The 19,116-nt window shown below is 44.3% G+C and overlaps 1 protein-coding gene across 1 annotated transcript; it reads left to right on the top strand.

Annotated features, from left to right (window-relative positions):
- Positions 1-1,486: 1,486 nt before the first annotated feature.
- Positions 1,487-16,950, top strand: cbx1a (chromobox homolog 1a (HP1 beta homolog Drosophila)). The gene is made up of 7 exons (XM_030057988.1): positions 1,487-1,535; positions 3,203-3,295; positions 3,338-3,543; positions 9,091-9,317; positions 11,113-11,284; positions 11,423-11,517; positions 14,490-16,950. The coding sequence occupies exons 1-7, from the start codon at positions 1,487-1,489 to the stop codon at positions 14,638-14,640; spliced, it is 993 nt and encodes a 330-aa protein (XP_029913848.1). The 3' UTR covers positions 14,641-16,950.
- The last annotated feature ends 2,166 nt before the right edge of the window (positions 16,951-19,116 follow it).

Below are 19,116 nucleotides of genomic sequence, written 5' to 3'. Positions count from 1 at the left end.
GTAGATGCTCACACTGAGCTGAAATGGAACAAGTTCACGTAAAGTAGGTAAATAACATAAATAAACAGGCCCTAGGGGATACTGGGGTAAGTTGAGCCAAAGGGTAAGTTGAGCCACCCCCTGTTGCTAGGAAACGGTAAAAAACATTGATCGTGTGACCAAATATTTAGGAGGAAGGCATCGTTTCATGGAGTCTGTGAAGGTAAGAACCACATGAGTAAAGTGGTTGGACATTTATTTCCGAAAAACCATTTATTACTCTTGAAAGTGAATTTAGTCTATCATCAGTTTCATGAGAATTGTGTTAAGACCAAAACAGATCATTTTAAATTTGTTTTATACATCAGTTGTGGTATCTATGAGCTGCAACATGAGGTCATAAACCTAGCATAAAAGTGCACCATTTTAGCTGTGGGGACTAAAAAAGTCAAAATGGTAGCTCTGGGGTAAGTTGAGCCATTTGGTAGTAGGGATACGGCTCAACTTACCCTGCTCCTATGCTCAACTTACCCCATACACGGGGTAAGTTGTGCCACAAGACCACTTTTTTTGGACATGCTATATTATGGAAACAGTTATGTTTACCCTCATTCTGTTTGTTTGAAGAGATGCATAACATCCTGAAATATATGCAGATATATTAGTTAGCAACAAAACTATGATTGCCTTGATGTAGTGATCCTAAATATGAAAAATGGATCATCTTACCCCAGTCTCCCCTACTGCGTTTTGCTGCCATTTATGATTGCACTGAGTTTCTCTCCTCTCCTCTGTTTGATCGTGGGCAGAGCTGAGCGCTCCGTGTGTCTCCAAGGGTTGGGTTGACAGCAACTACACTCGTTACTTTACTGTAACAAACCCTTATATTATGCAGTGCGAATTACGACTGACAGAAGCTCATTAGTTTCCGTTATAGGTAAGTATCAATACTCCTGCTGGTATTAGACGATCATTACTAGTTATAGCCTGATATGTGATAGCAAACTTTACAATGTTGTACTGTGAACACAGTGTTAGGTAACGCTTGCTAACGTTCATGGATATACAAGCGAACCCTGGTCACTGATCAAGACACCTGCCCAGTCCTCCGCTGGTTCTCCTTGCACCATAGCTGAATCTCTCTGACCGTTATTTCTTCTGACCCTGGTCTGTTCCTGGTCTCTTTGATGCCTAACAGGCTCGTAATTATAAGGCTGTGCTCCGTCATATTTATATGGAAACACATTCACAACCTCTTCAGTGTCACAACTTGCATTAAGATCCATTATTTTCCTATTATTCAAATTGGCCACACTCCCTCTTCCTCTTCCTTTTTCAGATGCAGAAGTAATGCTGCGTTCCAGGCCACCCGTAACTGGTGATTTTCCGGTTAAAAGTGGGCGGGGCTATAGCCAAACCTGTGAATTCACACCTGTGAACTCGATTGTGCTCAACGGACTCCGACTTCCTCGGTCGACGTCACGCAGTTTATGTTTTGTACACAAGAATGGCGGCCCAACTGGAGACGGTTGTTCTTATCGGTTATGCCTGGAACGGTTTGAAGTCGTGACTCGTGACTTTGAAGTCGTGATTCACAGGTGCAATTCCCCGCTGGAACGCAGCATTAAATTCTCTCACAAAAACAACTCAAGAGGTCGCTGAAGTATTTCAGTGAAAATTCAGTTCCTACATCATTTCCCTACACATTAATTTACTGGGGTCTCCAACCTGCAATCTGCTCTTTAACACTTTAATCTCTGAGAATATCTGTTTTTTCTCGTAAATTTACTCATTTAATCTTGGAAATTCAGAATTGTTGTTTTGTTCTCGGAATAATAGATAGATAGATAGATAGATATACTTTATTGATTCCAACCAGGGAAATTCTGGTGTTCCAGCAGCAACAGTAGAAACATACAATAAAGTTAACTAAAAAAAGAATAAAGGCTAATATATACAATAAAGACTATAAAGACTAAAAACTAAAAATATACAATAAGGGCTAACCTAAGGAAAAGAGATACGAGATGTGAAAATATACATATGGAATGAATATGACAATATACAGATGGAACTGAAGTATATACATGATTGTATAGATTGTATAGATAAGGAGGGTTAGCATGAAACCACGAAACCAAGAACCAAGTGGCAGAACCTGATGCCCGGTAATTAGTCCAGTAATTTTAGGCCAAAATTGGGGTCAACCTAGGACAAATTGCAAGAGAAACAAACTCAACTGATTTTGTATCCTCAGTTTGTCCTGAGTGAGGGAAAAAGTCCCAAGGAATCCCATTGGTGGAAAGTTTGGAAAATCACCTATTTATGACCACATAATACCAAAAAGCACTGTTTTTAACACACAGGGGAAAGGAGTTCCAAATTTTACTTTCAGATATCACTATAAAAATTCACAAGTTGATTGCACACACAAAGACAAGAAAAAAAGTCAATTACAAGTTCTTTGAATGATTCTGTTTACACATGCATATCACACATTATCTGATTTGATATGCGCTAATAAGGAATATAAGGAATAAATGATAGAAGAGATATTTAAACAGTGAATTAAAAGGTTACTACATATATAGTAACCTTGAATTAAAAGGTTACTATATAACATTGAATTAAAGGTTATTATATATATAGTAACCTTTTAATTCACTGTTTAAATATCTGTTCTGGCATTTATTCCTTATATTCCTTATTAATGTATATCAAATCAGATAATGTGTGATATGCATGTGTAAACAGAATCATTCAAAGAACTTGTAATTGACTTTTTTTCTTGTCTTTGTGTGTGTAATCAACTTGTGAATTTTTATAGTGATATCTGAAAGTAAAATTTTGAACCCCATTCCCCTGTGTGTTAAAAACAGTGTTTTTTGGTAATATGTGGTCATAAATAGGTGATTTTCAAAACTTTCCACCAATGGGATTTCTTGGGACTTTTTTTTCCCTCACTCAGGATAAACTGGGGATACAAAATCAGCTGAGTTTGGTTCTCTTGCAATTTGTCCGAGGTTTTTTCATAAAATGACTGGACTAAATGGGATTCAGGAGCTAACCGACTTGATTCGGCCTCTTAACACTGGCCATTCCAAGGCTTCGGAGGTTGTTTTTTTTTTTTTTTTTTTTTTTTTCTCCCTACAATGGCCCTAATACGCCGTTGTACATGTCAGCGCACTTTGCTTGGACGCTTTATGCGCTTTGCCCTCCGCAGAGGCAGTCGGCCAGGACTTCAACTCCCACAATGCCTCGCGGAAACCGCTGCACGGCGACGTCACTTCCGGCGGTGTTGTTGGCGGGCAGAGCAGTAGCGGCATTATCCCGTCGGTCGGTTGTTAGCGACGCTGAGGCCATTGTGTGATCCAGCGAGGGAAGCTGAAACTCGGTCCCAGCTACCTGATCGGCCCTCGGCAGCGGCTCCCCTTCTCGCTGGCTGGTGCATCTTTGTCCGGGCTTTCGTCCGCAACACACACGTCCAAGCCCAGCCGCGGCGGTGTACACCCGGGCCTACCGTTAGCCCCACACAGCCGCTCCGGAGCACGTTTCTTTGTAAAGGTAAGGCTCCTGTTAGCTCGCTGCTGTGAGGAGAGCCAGCCATGTTGCCCTCTGCATGCAGGGAGGGGGGACCAGGCCACAGCGGCACCACGCCGAGCTGTGTCCGAGCCCTGCGTTAACAAAGTGCAGTCATTTATCCTCGACATGAACCAGACAACATAGCCAAGTTGTGCTTTCCTCCCCCAGCGCCCGTTTACACAGCCGAGCCGCCGGAGCCTGGCGTGATTTGAGCGGCTTGCCCCCGGAGGAGCGGGCCAGCGCCGCCGCTCTCTCTCTCTCTCTCTCTCTCTCTCTCTCTCTCTCTCTGCAGCGGAGCGTCAGCTGTGGTCGCTCCGTGCGGAGATCCGTGTGCAAATGCTGTGATTTAGTTTATCGGGTTTGGTTCATTAGCGTTGCATGTGATTTATGTAAACAGTAGGTTGCTGGTACCTGCACAGGCGCTGTTGTTTGGTGCGCCTGCAGGCTGCCTCCTGTGTGCAACATGGAAGGGGGGCGTTTTTCCTATTCTGCTCTCGCCCCATTAAAAAAAAAAAAAGAAGAAGCATTCATAAAATAACACACAACGTGGAAATAAACCAGAGCTGCTCAGCCACTACAGTGAGATAGTCGTTGTCATGATCTTTTATGAGAAAATAAATCATGCAAAACACCGGTTGTATAATTGAAGTAGGGCTGCATGATATGGACAGATTTTCATAAGTCGATATTTATCCCAAATATCTGTTGATATACGATATGACGGTGGGTTCACACTAAGTTGAAATGTTAAGTGAAAAAGCAACAGTGAAAATTAAGATTTCTTGGGGAAAAAAAAAAAAAAAAAATATATATATATATATATATATATATATATATATATATATATATATAAAAATATATATATATATATATTTTTTTTTTTTTTTTTTCCCCAAGAAATCTTATATCAGATATATCTATCTATCTATCTATATATACACATATATATACACATATATAGATATATATATGTATATATATATATCTATATATATATATAGATATAGATATATAATCACTGTCTTGGGCTGTGTTAAAATAAAAATAAAAACCTTTTTTAATCAAACATTTTGCTGCAACTTCTGCTTCGACACAGTGCTTCAAAAATGCTTTAAGTGTAACAGTGAAAATTGAGCCTTCAAAAAAACAAACAAACAAAAAAAAAACAGCATAATAATACCAAACGGATGTAGAAAATGCAGTTACTTCACAAAGAGGATCAGAACAGACCAATCAGTGTCTCAGGCTGACCCTAACCCTAAATTTGATATTGTCCATATCATTGCCTTTTGAGATATCAATCTCACATGTTAATATCTAGAAAACAATATAATAACAATATATTGCCCTATATTGAAGTCAGGAGTGTTTTACTGCTTATGTCCATTTCATAACATTATAAGAACAACTAGTTATTTATGCTTGACCCAGAGGCAGATAGCCATTCTGGACAAGTGACATCCTTGATTTGTTACACCACCCATCCCGTTCTGTGTTCTTTTACTTTTCTGTGACTTTCTAATGTTTTTAACTGACAGGATGGAAGCAGCAGGACTGAGGGCTGTAGGAAGTGTCTTTTGTTGGGTTGGCAGGCTGTTGGTGTGCAGGTCTGCATCAGTTATGGAGGATGGGAGAGAAAAAAATAGGTTAAGTTTTGGAAACGTGTTCTTGTCTATGGTGGATTACGTTGTGCAGTTCTTGTCAAGTTTTTAGAGTAATAACTGCGTTTTTTCTTATTCTGGCCTCACTGATATTAGATAATGGAAATAGGGGGGAAAAAAGATTGTTTCAAGAAAAAAAAGTTTTGCATAAGTTTGCTGTTTGAGGTTTTCCAGACTGACTCCACAGTAATGTCGCTCTCTGTGCTGGTGTGGACTCGCTGGATGTGAACCACAAAGGCAGGGCCAACACCAGGTGACTACTGTGTTGAATTTTGGAGAAATCCCAGCTTTCAGAGGATCAGAATATTCCTCGGTGGCCACGCAAACCAGTAGATGTTATCGTCAGGACATGACCCAAAGGCAGCATGAACCACACCAATTAAAATAACCCATTTACCTCAGAGGTTTAACAGATTGTGTTTCTTCATATGACTGTGTATGTGTCAATTTAAGGATTTGTTCACATGTTTTGCATTTGACGGCATGCTGGTTGAATTTAGTTATGCTGTGTTGATGTTTTGAAGCAGTCATAATTAAGGCTTCTGTGGGACTTTGTGCTTTTTGATGGTTTGGCTTTTGCACTGAAAACCTACTTGGCTAATGAGTGAAATAAACACACACACACACACACACACACTGCAGATTCCCCACTTTGTGAAGGACCTGAGGAGAGTGTCCTCCTCCTGGGAGGTTGAGCAGACCAGGGGACTTCTGGCCGGTAAATCCCAGAATTCCTTGTCTGCTTTCCCAGTTTGAGCAGCCAATCAGCCGCCAGGGCCAGGAGACCCACTCGGTCTCTGGTTACCTGCCAGGGTGGCTGCTCACCACACAGCCTCAGTTTACCGGCATGTGTTCACCTCCCACTGTGACTGTTGGGCTCGGTCCTGTGAATGGTCCATTATCCCCCCCACCTCCACCACCACCACCACCACCACAGCTCAGGTTTCAGACCCGCCTCCCTCCCCTCCTCAGGCCCGGGTCATGTGACCTGTCCTGCCTTTTGATCCTTGTTGGCCAGTGTATGGTTCTGCGTCCCGGTTCCCCCTGTGCTCTGTGTGGTTCCAGCCACCTGCAGCTCTGCAACAGTGGAGCTGACGTCAGGAGCCACGGCTGAACCGTATATACCGTTATCATATCGTTATCAAAATATTAACATGCGAGGTATTCGTATCTTTAAAAAGCAACGATATGGATGATGCCAAGTTCAGGGTTAGCCTGAGGCAGTGGCTGGTCGAATACTTTGTGATGTCACTGCATTTTCTACATGTTGTTTTTATGCTGTTTTCAGAAGAATACTTCATTTTCACCGTTGCTACACTTAAATTTTTTCATGTGAACCCATAGTCATATTGTATATCGTGTTGCTATGGAGATATTTGGTATAGGTGTGATGGGGTGAAATGTTGTCCATATTGTTCAGCCTCACCGAGCGCTGTGATTGGCTTTCTCATGTTCTTGCTGGTTTCCGCCGACACAGGGTTTGAAACTATTGGCCTTTTTTTTCCTTCTTCTGTATTTTTTTTTTGACATTTCTGCTTTACTGGACAGTCACAGGCGAGCGAGACGGGAAAGACAGGGCACAGCGAGGATGACAGGCAGCAGAGGGTCCGGGTTTAGCCTTTACTGTTCCAGGTGTGCCACGCCGCGGCGGCTTTTTCACGGCTCTGGAGTCATTCCAGCTGCTGCGACACGGCTCCCAAAAACAAAACAGTCCACGCTGCAAAGCTGGACGGAGGAACGTGTGTGACCCTCGATCAGTGATCGGGCAGAAGGAAGTGTCTTGTGTGCACCTGTAAACAAACCTACAGGCTACTTAAGGCTCATCTGTGCTCAGTGTTCAATCCGGATATGGACGGAGCCTTTTGTGCGTACGCTGCGTTCAGGTCCTCCATACTTGTGCAGGTTTTCAGGAAGCTTACGGAGACGGACCAAACGGAGCGGCGCCACTGGAAATCATGGAGGCAGCGCAGCCGGTCTACGAGTGAGACGTGAAGAATATATATTTTTTTAAATTTGTAAAATTAGAGAAATGATGTGTTCAATGACCTCACAGACCACCAGCATCTACAACGCCGCCTCCTCTTCTGCCTCTTTGCAGCAGCTCCTTTAAGACAACCTCCTCCACCGCCGCCGTGTTTGCTGCTGTCAGACACTTTGGACTCTGCGCCGCCCTCTGGTGGATTTACTGCTCAACATCCACGCCGGTATAAAGGACGCATCGTTTGAAAGGGACGTATTTTGTTTTGGTACGTGAAGGAGCATCAGTGAGCCTTTAGCTGCAGCTGTCCCGGGATGTTTTTTGGAGAAGGAGGAGGAAACGACACCTCTGCTTAACATGTTTCATGTTTCATCCATGTAAAGATTCCTTCACAAGGGACAAGGGTCGCCAAAATGGGCAGGTTTCTTCAGTGTTCAGATGTCACCACACGTCTCACGGCGATCCAGCCAACAGGTGTTGAGGTCTGCCGCTCTGGAGCAAACCTTCAGACACGGTGACGCCCAGCAGGACAGGAAGCAGGCGAGGTGCAGACCGGGTCAATAGGCTGTCGAATTGCAGCGGTTTTGATTTGATTGATCTGATTGACTCGGCTTTTAACCGAAGTTGTACAGTTTTCGGTGGGAATTCAACTCGACTGTTAGAAGCGGAAGGTTGTATTTAAAAAAAAAAAAAAAAATCATGGCGTTTGGGGGAGCACAAATACAAGCTCTACGGAAAGCACAATTTGGTCATCAAAAACAAAAAACTGTTTGCCGTTGTGAGGTTTTTTAAAACAGTTCATATAATGCAGCTGATGGTAACGGGCGCTAATTTGCACCTTTTTGTTAGCAGAATTTTTGAACATGCACAAAATTTGGATGAAGATTGACTGTCGCTTGGGATGCTCCGATAGGTCAGCCACAGATTACCATCACAAATGACTCAGCAGGTGGTGGGTGTGATGAAGAGCTGAACAGGAACACTATCTTTGGAGATATATAGCGGTAATAAGTAGGGATGTGCACGAGTGATGTTTTTCCAGATCTAGTCGTCAGTTTTTGAACGTAGAGAGATCGAAACCAAAAAACAGGCGTGGGCTGCAGTGACGTACCCAGAAAACAGTCGTGATGCTTGGATTGCAGTTGCATCTGCGAGCATGGACGATAATGTTCAGATCGGCGGTTCAGGTCATAAAAATGAACCCAAACACGATAAGTGTGTTTGGTCTGAAAGAGAGAGACGCTGCGGCCGTGCACGTTCACACATGAGGCGCTGCATTGATTATTTAAATCTCCAGATACACCGACACAAACCGTAAGGATCTGATGTTAATGTTTAGTGTTTTACTACACATCCAAAAGGACACACACACACAGAGTCCAGGTCTATACAGACAAAAATCACCATAATACCTTATTTACAAAGATGTTTTATAGCTTCTGTGATTTTGATATCGCAGTTGGCCGTATTGGATTTTCTAAAATATTTCGATTAGTTGTTCAGCCCTTTGTCCCTCCTTCAATCTGTGCAAGTGCCACAGATTAATTGGCGTAGGCTTATGCAAAGACATTGTAATGATACGGCTAATTTTGGTACAGTAATATGGAGAAAACCGCATCATTTTACATCTGCTGAGTAAATAAAAAATTGATTTTGGAATTGGCTGATCATGAGAGAAAAGCAAAATTAGATCACCGCTGGCTGTGCCAATCCAGATCGGAGCATCCCTTGTTGTTATAGATGACATTTCAGTAATGTAGTCATGTGCAAAAAAAAAATGTGCAAAGTTTTAGAAGCGTGCAGGAATTAAATGGGATTTATTTTTAGCTGTTTGTCTTTATTGTTTTTTAACCTGGTTCTCCTGTGTGTCCTCCCCTTCCGGGCCACCAGAGGCCCTCAGCAGCAGTCAAGCTGGCGACCGCCACGGGTAAGAAGGGGAAGAAGGCTGAGGAGGAGGAGCAGCCTGCGGCGGCGGCGGCGGCGGAGGCGGCGGCAGCGGCGACGGCGGCGGGAGTGGAAGAGGAGGAGGAGGAGGAGTATGTGGTGGAGAAGGTGCTGGACCGCCGCGTGGTGAAGGGCCGAGTGGAGTTCCTGCTCAAATGGAAAGGCTTCTCAGAGTGAGTCGCCTTTCTTACAGCAAAGTTAGCCCGCTCGCATCCGGATGAGCCGACGTAACCGCCGAGCAAAAGGAAGAAAACAGGCCTGAGCTGTCGTGAAATTGTTTTGTTTTTGTTTGTTTTTTGGTTTAAGGTTACACCCTAGCATTAGCGAATCAGATCTTGTCAACAAAAAGTCACATGACCCGCCAGCAGATCGTGTATGGAACAGATCAGTAAAGGCTTTTTATGGATTATTTCACCTCGCTTCACCGAGATGCTAAGACTGTCTTCCTTTTGTCCATCATTCTATCGTTATAAAATTAATACCTTTGGCTGCTGGTCAGTCTAAAGAAAAACACTCTGAAGTAGGGGTGTAAAACCATTCAATATGAAGCAAAACTGAACCATTAAAAAAACATACCTTTTAATCCACAACACACCCTCCAAAGTGCAGCATGTTCTAAATACTCGACTTTTGCCTAAAGAGTATTTGTTGATGTCGTACTGTTAATCCCAAATTTCTGAATTTCTGAAAATGCAGAGAGCATTCGTAATGTTTTTTTTTTCCCGCCCTGATGTACGAAACAAACCGACCCAAAGCCAGAATCATTTCCCAGAAACTGCAGGACAAACCAAAACTTTACTTGGCAAATAAAGATGTGAGGAACAGGTTTCTGACCAGTCGAGAAGACATGAAGAGGAGATGGACAGGAGCATGAGCCCACACTTTATTTTGTCTCCTTCCACCCATAATGCCTTCTGTTTTCAGCGGGTGTCCTGTAGTTGGCTGGATCATGTTCTTAATGTTGAGATCTGTCTGCAGTGCAGAAATAAGAGGGCAGCAACAAAGATGGCAACTAAAAAACAAACGACAAGGGGCCTCGCACATTAACTGAATTAAAAAAGAATTAAAAAAAGCTCACCATGTATCTTAGAAAACGTCCTAAAACAGAAATGAGTAGCATGAAAACAGTCAAAATGAAGGCTGATCAGGCTTCAGTGCCTGATCAGTATTGATACCAGGGATGGACTGATGCTGTCAGCTGGTACCAGCTTTGATGAGCAATATCAGGACAGAAGGGATTTTCACTGTATTTTAGTTGAGTACAGTTGTTCCTCGCTATAACGCGGTTCACCTTTCACGGCCTCGCAGTTTCGCAGATTTTTTTAGTGCAATTCTGCATGCTTTTTTTTTGTTTTTTTTTTTTGTTTTTTTTTATACAGCGCATTGTGTTCTGCGTCCTGATTGGCTAAGGGACTGTAGACCATCGTCAGTCAATCTCCTCCGTGCCGTGTCTCCTGTACAGTACAGAATGCGTTCATTCTATAATACTGGACTTATTTTTCTACGAAGGTTTGAACTTTGAGAGTTTAAACAAGAGAGAAAAGAGAGAAAATGTTAACGCCTGTCTGAGAAAAGTGTATAAAGTGTGTAGTGAGGGGTTTTACAGCCTTAAAACATCTAGAAGAATTGTAAAAAATAAAGCTGACGACTTCACGGATTTCGCCTTTTGCGGGTTATTTTTAGAACGTAACTCAACGAGGGACCGCTGTATTTGTGATGTTTTTGTTTTCGTGGCCTCAAAACCAGCAGCACAACAAAACTAACCTGCTCTTCTTTATACAAAACATCCGAAAAGATTCGCCTGCTGAGCATTTGCAACACAAATCGTGGAAAAAAAAATCATATCACTGTCACATCTTTATCATTATTATATGTGAGTCTTGTCCTAAAACAAACGCATCGGTCCATTTCAAAATGAAAATGAGGTTGAAATCATCTGCACGTGTGTGTGTGTGTGTGTGTGCGCAGTGAGGACAACACGTGGGAGCCCGAGGACAACTTGGACTGTCCCGACCTGATCGCAGAATTCATGCAGAAACAGAAAGACAAGGAGGAGAAGAAGAAGGAGGGGAAGAGGAAAGCGGCCAGCGAGACGTCGGCCGACTCCGAGGAGAGAGGGAGCAAGAGGAAGAAGGAGGAGGTGCGGCCGCTCACGTTACTCCAGAGAGGGAGACACAGTAGATCAGCTCTGTAATTGAGTTTAGGTCAGCGAGGTGCAGCAGTTTTAGCGGGGGGGGGGACGTCCAGGTCCTCACCAGCCGGTCCTGTGTCTCTGCAGGGGGAGAAGGCCCGGGGGTTCGGCCGGGGGCTGCAGCCTGAGAGGATCATCGGGGCGACCGACTCCAGCGGGGAGCTCATGTTCCTCATGAAGTGGTGAGTCCCAGTCAGAGCGGGAGGCTGGAGTTTAATTATCCGACTTCTGACCTAAAAGCCCTTCCGCACAGTTGTAGAAAAGGGATTTACTATATGATGATTCTAAAAGAACAGTCATTAGATATTAGAATCAGGGATGCAAACAGCGCGCCGAAAAGGCTAACAGCAGCACACTGACAGCCTAGCTTGTCTATTCAGAGAAGAGGTATCACTTCGGCTTATTTTTCATATTCGATCTATCACATGCATACTCCTGCTCATTCATTGGTAGTTGAATAGCTTGCTTTCATGTGACGTCACATTGCTGCATCGTGAGAGCGCGAAATTCAGATGGAGGGCAGGAACTGAAGTAGTTTACTGTGTAGTTTGTTGTGTAGTTTACGGCTGCTCCAAACGTTCTGACCGAGAAAAGGAAAAGGGGTTTTATAGAGTGCCGAAGACTGTCGTTCACAAAGGTGAAAAATGTAAAAAGCTCACAGAACAACGCCGTAAAAAGTGGATTTTAAATCTCCGTCTGCGGTCGGGAGGAGCACAGTCTGCTAATGCCCGTGTCTGCAGCGACCACTTCGTCAGAGGTATGTTAGCCAGCTAACTTGGTTTTTGTGGCTGTGTTTATATAGCACTATGTTGTCGTTAAATGCTCATTTACTTAGTAATGATTATCAAGTTACCGGTAGTCTAATATGGACTTCATTGGGTCTTTTTAGGCTGCCCTAGCGCTTTGGGTGACGTTGAGTCGGTAGACTGGGCTCCGACGGTCAACCTCGGTGACCAAAAAACTAAAACGCCTGTCAGGCTAACGTCGTCGTTAAGATGTGTTGCATGTTTGTTGACATTATAGCCGCAACTGCTAGCAGCTAGCATCTTAACACATAAAACAATATAAGAACAAACACTCACCCTGGCGAAGACCAAACGATAATCATCGTGGAGCCGTTTGGTACCGAGGTTGTGGACCCACCCGCTGACAAAAAAGTGATATGCCTCCAGACTTTTATAGGCTTTCATCTGCTGTCTGGTGTAGTGTGAAGTCTGAAGTAGAGTTCTCATATTCTGCCCGAACCCGACCCGACCCGACATTTTCGGGTTGGGTCGGGCCTAAAATTTACGTGAATTGGGCGGGTCGGGTCGGGCTTCGGGTTCTGTGGGGGATTTTTTTTTTTTTTTTTTTTTTTAAATAAAAAAATAGAATAATGTGTTCTGTTATTGATTATGACGTTTCATTTTTATGTGACTGGTGGAGAGAGTGAGAGACTGGATTGGATTTGGAGGCTAAACTTTCAGTGACAGACAGACAACCAGCTGTGCGAGCGCAGCACAAACAAGTGAGAGAGAGTTGCAGCAGTATCCCGCTGTGCTGGCAGACTCGGCAGCAGGGACGGTTTCTGCTATGGGCAGTGCAACTGCCCAGGGCGCAATCTACTTGGGGGCGCACGGGGAAAAAAAAATCTCCAGTTTTCTAGACTACCGTATTGACCCGCACATGCCGCGGCACCATCAGTCGGCATCAGGCGGGCCGGCCGCGGCACCGTCCGATACCGCGCCCACCCGTCAGGTCTGCCGGATCTGACAGGTGAGCTGCCTGATGCTGGCTGGTGCCGTGGCCGGCTCGCCTGATACCGACTGATGTTGCCCCGGTGCCGCGGCCGACCGGCTCTGCTAAATAAGGGCGAATTTGGCGATTTTTTTTTTTTTTTTCGGGCTTTATCGGGCTGTCGGGCCTAAAGTTCGGCTAATTAGTCGGGTCGGGTCGGGCCTCGGGCTGGCCCAGTCGTGTCCGGGTCGGGTCGGGTCTTAATTTTCAGGCCCGATGAGAACTCTAGTCTGAAGGTCCAGATAGTTTGTGATATCAACAGCCTTGATTGTCGGCAAATCTTTAAGTTCTGTCCAAAACTCACTCATCTTCATGAGCTTCGGGTCACGTCCAACATATTTGTTAATTAATTGATTGTATCTTTGTCTTGAAACTGGATCTAAATCCGTACAATACAGACTCTCTGCAACGGTTTCCTCCATAGATGTTCTCACCATTTTCACTTCCTGCCCTCCATCTGAAATCGCGCCGCCTTCGCGCGTCATCATAACCATGTGACTGAAACCCAGCTATTGTTGGGTCTGTTTCATAAGTAATTTACATTTTTAAAACAAAAATGTTCACAGAACTTCTCTCTTTTTTGAGGTCTTGCAGTTTGCATCCCTGTACAATTTAGTGCATTTTTTGAATCCTCCTCTAGTTTGTGTGTGTAAAGTTTGCTGAGGCTGTGATTCTCCTAGAGGTCACTAGAGGTCATTTTCTCCAGCGACGTCCAGTGTGACAAAAGTCTGTGCCTGCAGTGAAATGGCTGCTATGGGGGCCAACATCATCACACAGGAATCAAATGTGGCTCATTGAATCCACAAGAGTCTCAGCTTTCCAGTCAAAGCCAACTGATGCAGCTCCAAGACTGTTTAGGCCCCAGTCTGCACACACACACCATTTTACAACAGGCCACAAGAACACATGTGGACTGCAGGCTTTGGGGCCCAAACTGCATGGGATTAGCAGAAGGTGGGCGTGTCTGCAAAGGGGAGAGAACCCATTTTCATTCACACAGCTGGAGGTCAGAGGTCAAGGGACCCCGCTGGAAATGGCAGTTGATTCCTCGGGTCATCTAGTTCCACCTGAGATCTCTGTCTTCACATGAGTTTGTAGTTTTTAAACTGAGTGCCGTACAGCCTCTGGAAGGTCAGGGCAGGGGGTTGATGTGTTACTGAGGCGCTGGATTGGAAAAAGGTGAATTTTAATCCTAATCCCGCCCTTTCTCTTTCCTCTCTTGCTTTTGTTGCCTGTTGTCCCGTTCTCTCCCTTCCTCCATCCACCTACGTCTCTTCCTCTCCATCCTCATGCCCTTCTCTCATCCTTACTTTCTTTCCCTCTCCTCGCTCTCTCTCTCTCCTTTTCCTTCGTCTCTCCTCCTCCTCTCCGCTCACAGGAAGAACTCGGACGAGGCCGACCTCGTCCCGGCCAAGGAGGCCAACGTCAAGTGTCCCCAGGTGGTCATCTCCTTCTACGAGGAGCGCCTCACCTGGCACTCCTACCCGGCGGAGGAGGAGGAGAAGAAGGACGAGGAGAAGAAAGACTAGAGACGAGGTGGAGGAAGAGAGGGAAAGAGAGAAAGGAAGGGAGGGAGGGAGGGGGAGGCAGGGAGGGAAATCGAACACACGCTGGTTTTCTGAGACAGCCGACTCTCGCAGCCACTGTGGCAGGTGACCGACCGTACCTCGGCGACTCTAGAAGAGAGAAAAAAAAAAAAAACATGCAGGTAGGTGTTTGGATTCAAGCTGCCAGAGTGGCTAAGAGATTTAAAAAAAAAAATATTCTAAGTTAGGTTCCTAGCTTCTGGTTTATAACAAAAAAAACAACAAAAAAAAAAACCTTCAGCCATGTACTGTTGGGTTGAAGAGTGAGACATACTGTATTATCAGCAGGGTGGTGATGGACCGCCAGCCAGATGTTGGTCACCTGTTGGCTGTGGTTTGTCCTTTAGTCTGTCCTGCCAGCCACGTCGTCAGCGAGCCGGCCGGGCGACGGGTTCGGGCGACACTTTGGGGCGAAGGTGAGACGCGTCTCTGCCGCTGTGGCTGGCAGGCGAACCGATCATACCTCGGCGTCGCTCGGTAGGAAAAAAAAGAAAACGCGCTCCACAATGAACACAGCAGCTGGGTGTCACTGTCGACGGAGGAGGAGGTGATGGTTGAGATTGTGTTGAAAATAATCTTCACTCCCCCCCTTTTTTTGTTTTTTTTGTTTTTTTTGTTGTTGTTGTTGTTGTTTTAACTCGCGCACACACACAGACGCGCCCACCTGTGTGTCCTCTAGCTGTATTATTTTTAGCTTACATCACCCGGGCGGCGTTCAAGACACAGCGGCGTTTCCCTTGAACAGGTGTTTGTCTCCTCCCGCCTGCAGACCTCTCACCCGTCGCGTCGTCGCCGTCACGTTTTTCCCTTCGTGAACAAAAATTTTTAAATGTTAGTCCCGAGCCTCGTGGTGTTAGGACCCGCCCCATCGCTCCACGGCTTGCTTGCTCGTTTTTGCTGCGTCTCCCCAACGCTTTGTGTGTTCAAGGCAGCCCGGGTGTGCCTACTTCTGTGTATACGGTATTAAAAAGCTAGCCTAGTCGCCTCCTCTGTTACCAGACCTGGATGTGTTAGCGGTTTAAATCCCGCGTCGCTTTGGACGGACCTGGAGGGCAGAGAGCCGGGATTTCATCGGCGCTTCACGACAGAGTTTCATTCCAAAAATAAGACGCCAGGGATCCAGTATTTTTTTTTTTTTTTTCAAATTTTGTAAAATACACCGCACCTCCCTCTTATTTCCAGTGGACGTTGTTGTTTTCCTGCCACTTTGACACATCGGACTACTTTCCGTGAACTTTTACAGTAACATGGTATTAAAGACGCTGACCGTCTCGAGGGTTAGCGCGTAAAGCGGCGAGCCACGCGAGGTTCTAGTGTTTTGTTGTTTTTGTTTTTGTTTTTTTAAATCATGAGGTACAGAGCGGCAGCAGGAGGCAGCGTTTGCAGGTCAAATTCCCCGGAAAAGGCTCCAGTCGACGGTTCTTTTCTTGACCCACGTGAAGTCAAAAGTGATGCTACTCACTAAACTTTTAGCAGAACGAGCAGGAAACGGACATTCCCGAGCCACCCCCGAAAATCCCACCCACATCCTTTTTTTTTTGTTTGTTTTTTTGTTTTTTTTTCTTCTTTTGCCTCCCCTCACAGCCTGAAGACGTAGATTGTGTTTAGCTGCCGAAGTGCCTGGTAGAGTAGACTTGAGTTGCATTTCAGTGTTGGGGGAGGATTCGTTTTCCAGTTCCAAAATAAATATTTAAATCATCACGACTCTCGTTTTTAGACGTTTTCTCACCGACGTAAAGACGGACACTGTGCTGACTTTATGCTAGCTGTGCCAATGCTGTTATCCGGTTAGCTCCTCTGTGCAGGGTTAGCTAACCGGACCAATGGGTTCAGTTGACGGACTCCTTCCACTGCTTGATCCTGGGTCATTTTTACATGTCACTTTTTTTGGGAGAGAAAAAAAGAAATCCCATTTTCATTTTTTTTTTATTTTTAAACCTCTGGCTCTTATTCCTTCACCTTGCACAAATGTATTATACATAGCTACTCTTGTGATCTGATTGGCTTCTGTCGATTGTCTGTTTGGGTTGTGACAGAAGGGATTTTGGCGTTAATGTAACCCGGGTCTGCTAGTTAGCTTTTTTTTTTTTTTTTTTTCTATCGTCTCTGAATCCATCCTCTCTGTATTTAGCGGACTAGCCTGTGTTTTGTCCTGTTGCATGCCTATTGATTTCCCCTGCTAAGTCACTGTAATGGCCGACCTACTTTTAATCGTTTGTGTTTTGGACAATAAAGTTTTGTTTGTTTTTCGTACAGGTTTGTGTTGTCGTGTGTTTCTGTTCTGCTGTTTTAAAGGCATGAGGAGGAAGTACTGTTCCTCTGACTGCAGTAGAAGTACCGTTACCCTGATGATATCTGACTGCAGTAGAAGTACTGTTCCTCTGCTGGTATGTGACTGCAGTAGAAGTAGAAGTACTGTTCCTCTGCTGGTATGTGACTGCAGTAGAAGTAGAAGTACTGTTCCTCTGCTGGTATGTGACTGCAGTAGAAGTAGAAGTACTGTTCCTCTGCTGGTATGTGACTGCAGTAGAAGTAGAAGTAGTGCAGTAAAAATCGCAGTAAAAGTCCAAAGTGTCTCATTTCAAATGTCCTGGCAGTAAAAGTGACTGAGCTCCTTTTTCCAAACAGTAACTGTGTTAGCTGGGATCTTTTCCCTGCAGTTAGAAAAGGAGGAGAGAACACGCTGCACACTACATGCTTTTAAAGGGACATTACACTCAACTGAGGGGAGGACCCTGGAGACTCAACTGACACATGTGGGATAAGGATATTGTATGGTGGTTGAGTCTACATGGCTCTCATTGTCACGAATAATTTCCCCCTTTTTGCCACATTTTTCACCAGTTGAGTCTAAATGGTCTTTGCTTTGCCATGGTCTAGCTTTTATTGTGAAATTTGGAAATGACAAAAAACTATCTTTGCTGACTGAGCTTTTATTGTGAAAGGTTCCACAGTTTGTCACTGATCATGTGTTCTCTGTAATGGATCTGATTTAAAATGCAGTGAAGGACAAAACTCAAGCAGAAATGTTCTGAAGGAAAAGTCAAAGTACTGCCTGTAAACACTCAGAAGGCACAGTGACGTGCTGTAAAATGTAATTAGTTACTTCCACCTCTGGAGTTTGGTGGCTTATAAATTGAGTTCCATCCAGTGAAAGTCCTGACTTGGGTTTGCAGCATTTGGAACGTTCCTCATGGGTTTTGGTGACATAGCAATAGTAAAAAAATTGAATTTACAACCCACAACAAATTGCATGTAAGTTGCACCGTTTTATCGTCAGCCTCAATCATCAAAGTTAAAGCAAGGCAGCCACTCGCCGGGCTTCATCGTGAGGATGATGAAGCCGTCAATCATCATGAAGGTGCCGAGGTCCTTTAACAAACTCAGAAACCGAGCCTCCGAACGGCTCAGCAGGAGGAGTTCACTGTGAAAAGTTGGCACTGATACACAAAGGCCATGACCTCCGAAGGGAAATGGAGACACTTTTCTACAAAACAAAGCAGTAGTGTTTTTTTTCTCTCTCTTTCTGGCCATATTTAAACAAATTGCAGCTGCCTTTGCAGTTGTGAAAGGCATCTGGTCCGTTTGTGCAAAGCTGCTCAGGTTTGTTTTTCCAACTATACAGTCCCATCAAAGGAGAATACCAGCACCCCTGTTGTAAAGACTACATACAAATCTTTTATTCTCCAAGGCGTGTAACATTTACTCGCAATATTGTGTGTCTGACACTCGTAACTGTCACCCATTGAAATGACACAGACATGCTTTAATATATTTTTATTTATTTATTGAAAGAGGTCCCGAGTCCTTGATTACCAGCAAGCACACTGAGGATCCACATGAAATTCCAAAAAAATATTAAAACACTTCATAGAAACAACAAATAAATAAAAACAGTTGAGAACTTTATGCGTCCATGGGCAGTTAGTAGTAAGGCCTGCAGGTGACCGGACAGACAAAATAAAAAGTTCACACACACACACACATTGCTATGTTGATTCTGAGAGAATTTTTCAAGATTTTTGGCTGTTACTAATTAATGTTTGCAGTAGTAGTACTAAACTAGTATTCAACAGAATACTAGTTGGCAAGAAATTGATTCTTAATCCTTTTTTTTTTATCAACCGTCAGGATAGCTTAACAAAACAGATTAGAGGATGTAATCGTCTGCTGTTTTTGCTTAATTGGTGGTTTGCCTTTGCCAGCAGATAAGCAAGAAGGGCAATAAGTTGCTGCAGCTTTGGCAGTCTAACTGGCTAAATAACTAAAATGTATGATGAGATTCTTGGTTTTCTTGGTTCTCGTTTTCCCATTCCTCCTGCTCGGTGCTGGAGATTTTAATCATGCACAGATCACCACAATGTAGGACAGATATTTCCTTAACTGATGCTTGAAAACTTCACTCCAATATGAGATGGC

The sequence above is a fragment of the Myripristis murdjan genome, chromosome 8 (genome assembly GCF_902150065.1).
Source record: "Myripristis murdjan chromosome 8, fMyrMur1.1, whole genome shotgun sequence".
Taxonomy (NCBI): Eukaryota; Metazoa; Chordata; class Actinopteri; order Holocentriformes; family Holocentridae; genus Myripristis; species Myripristis murdjan.
The sequence above is the reverse complement of the archived record's forward strand: the minus strand, read 5'-3'. Positions and strand labels throughout refer to the sequence as shown.

What these genes read in the sequence shown, in the direction of transcription:
- cbx1a (XM_030057988.1), top strand. Translation starts at nt 1,487, where the DNA reads ATGGCGGCCCAACTGGAGACGGTTGTTCTTATCGGTTATGCCTGGAAC. An exon ending in TATCGGTTATGCCTGGAACG is followed by an intron (nt 1,536 to 3,202) that starts GTTTGAAGTCGT and finishes TGCCCTCCGCAG; the next exon opens with AGGCAGTCGGCCAGGACTTC. An exon ending in AAATGGAAAGGCTTCTCAGA is followed by an intron (nt 9,318 to 11,112) that starts GTGAGTCGCCTT and finishes GTGTGTGCGCAG; the next exon opens with TGAGGACAACACGTGGGAGC.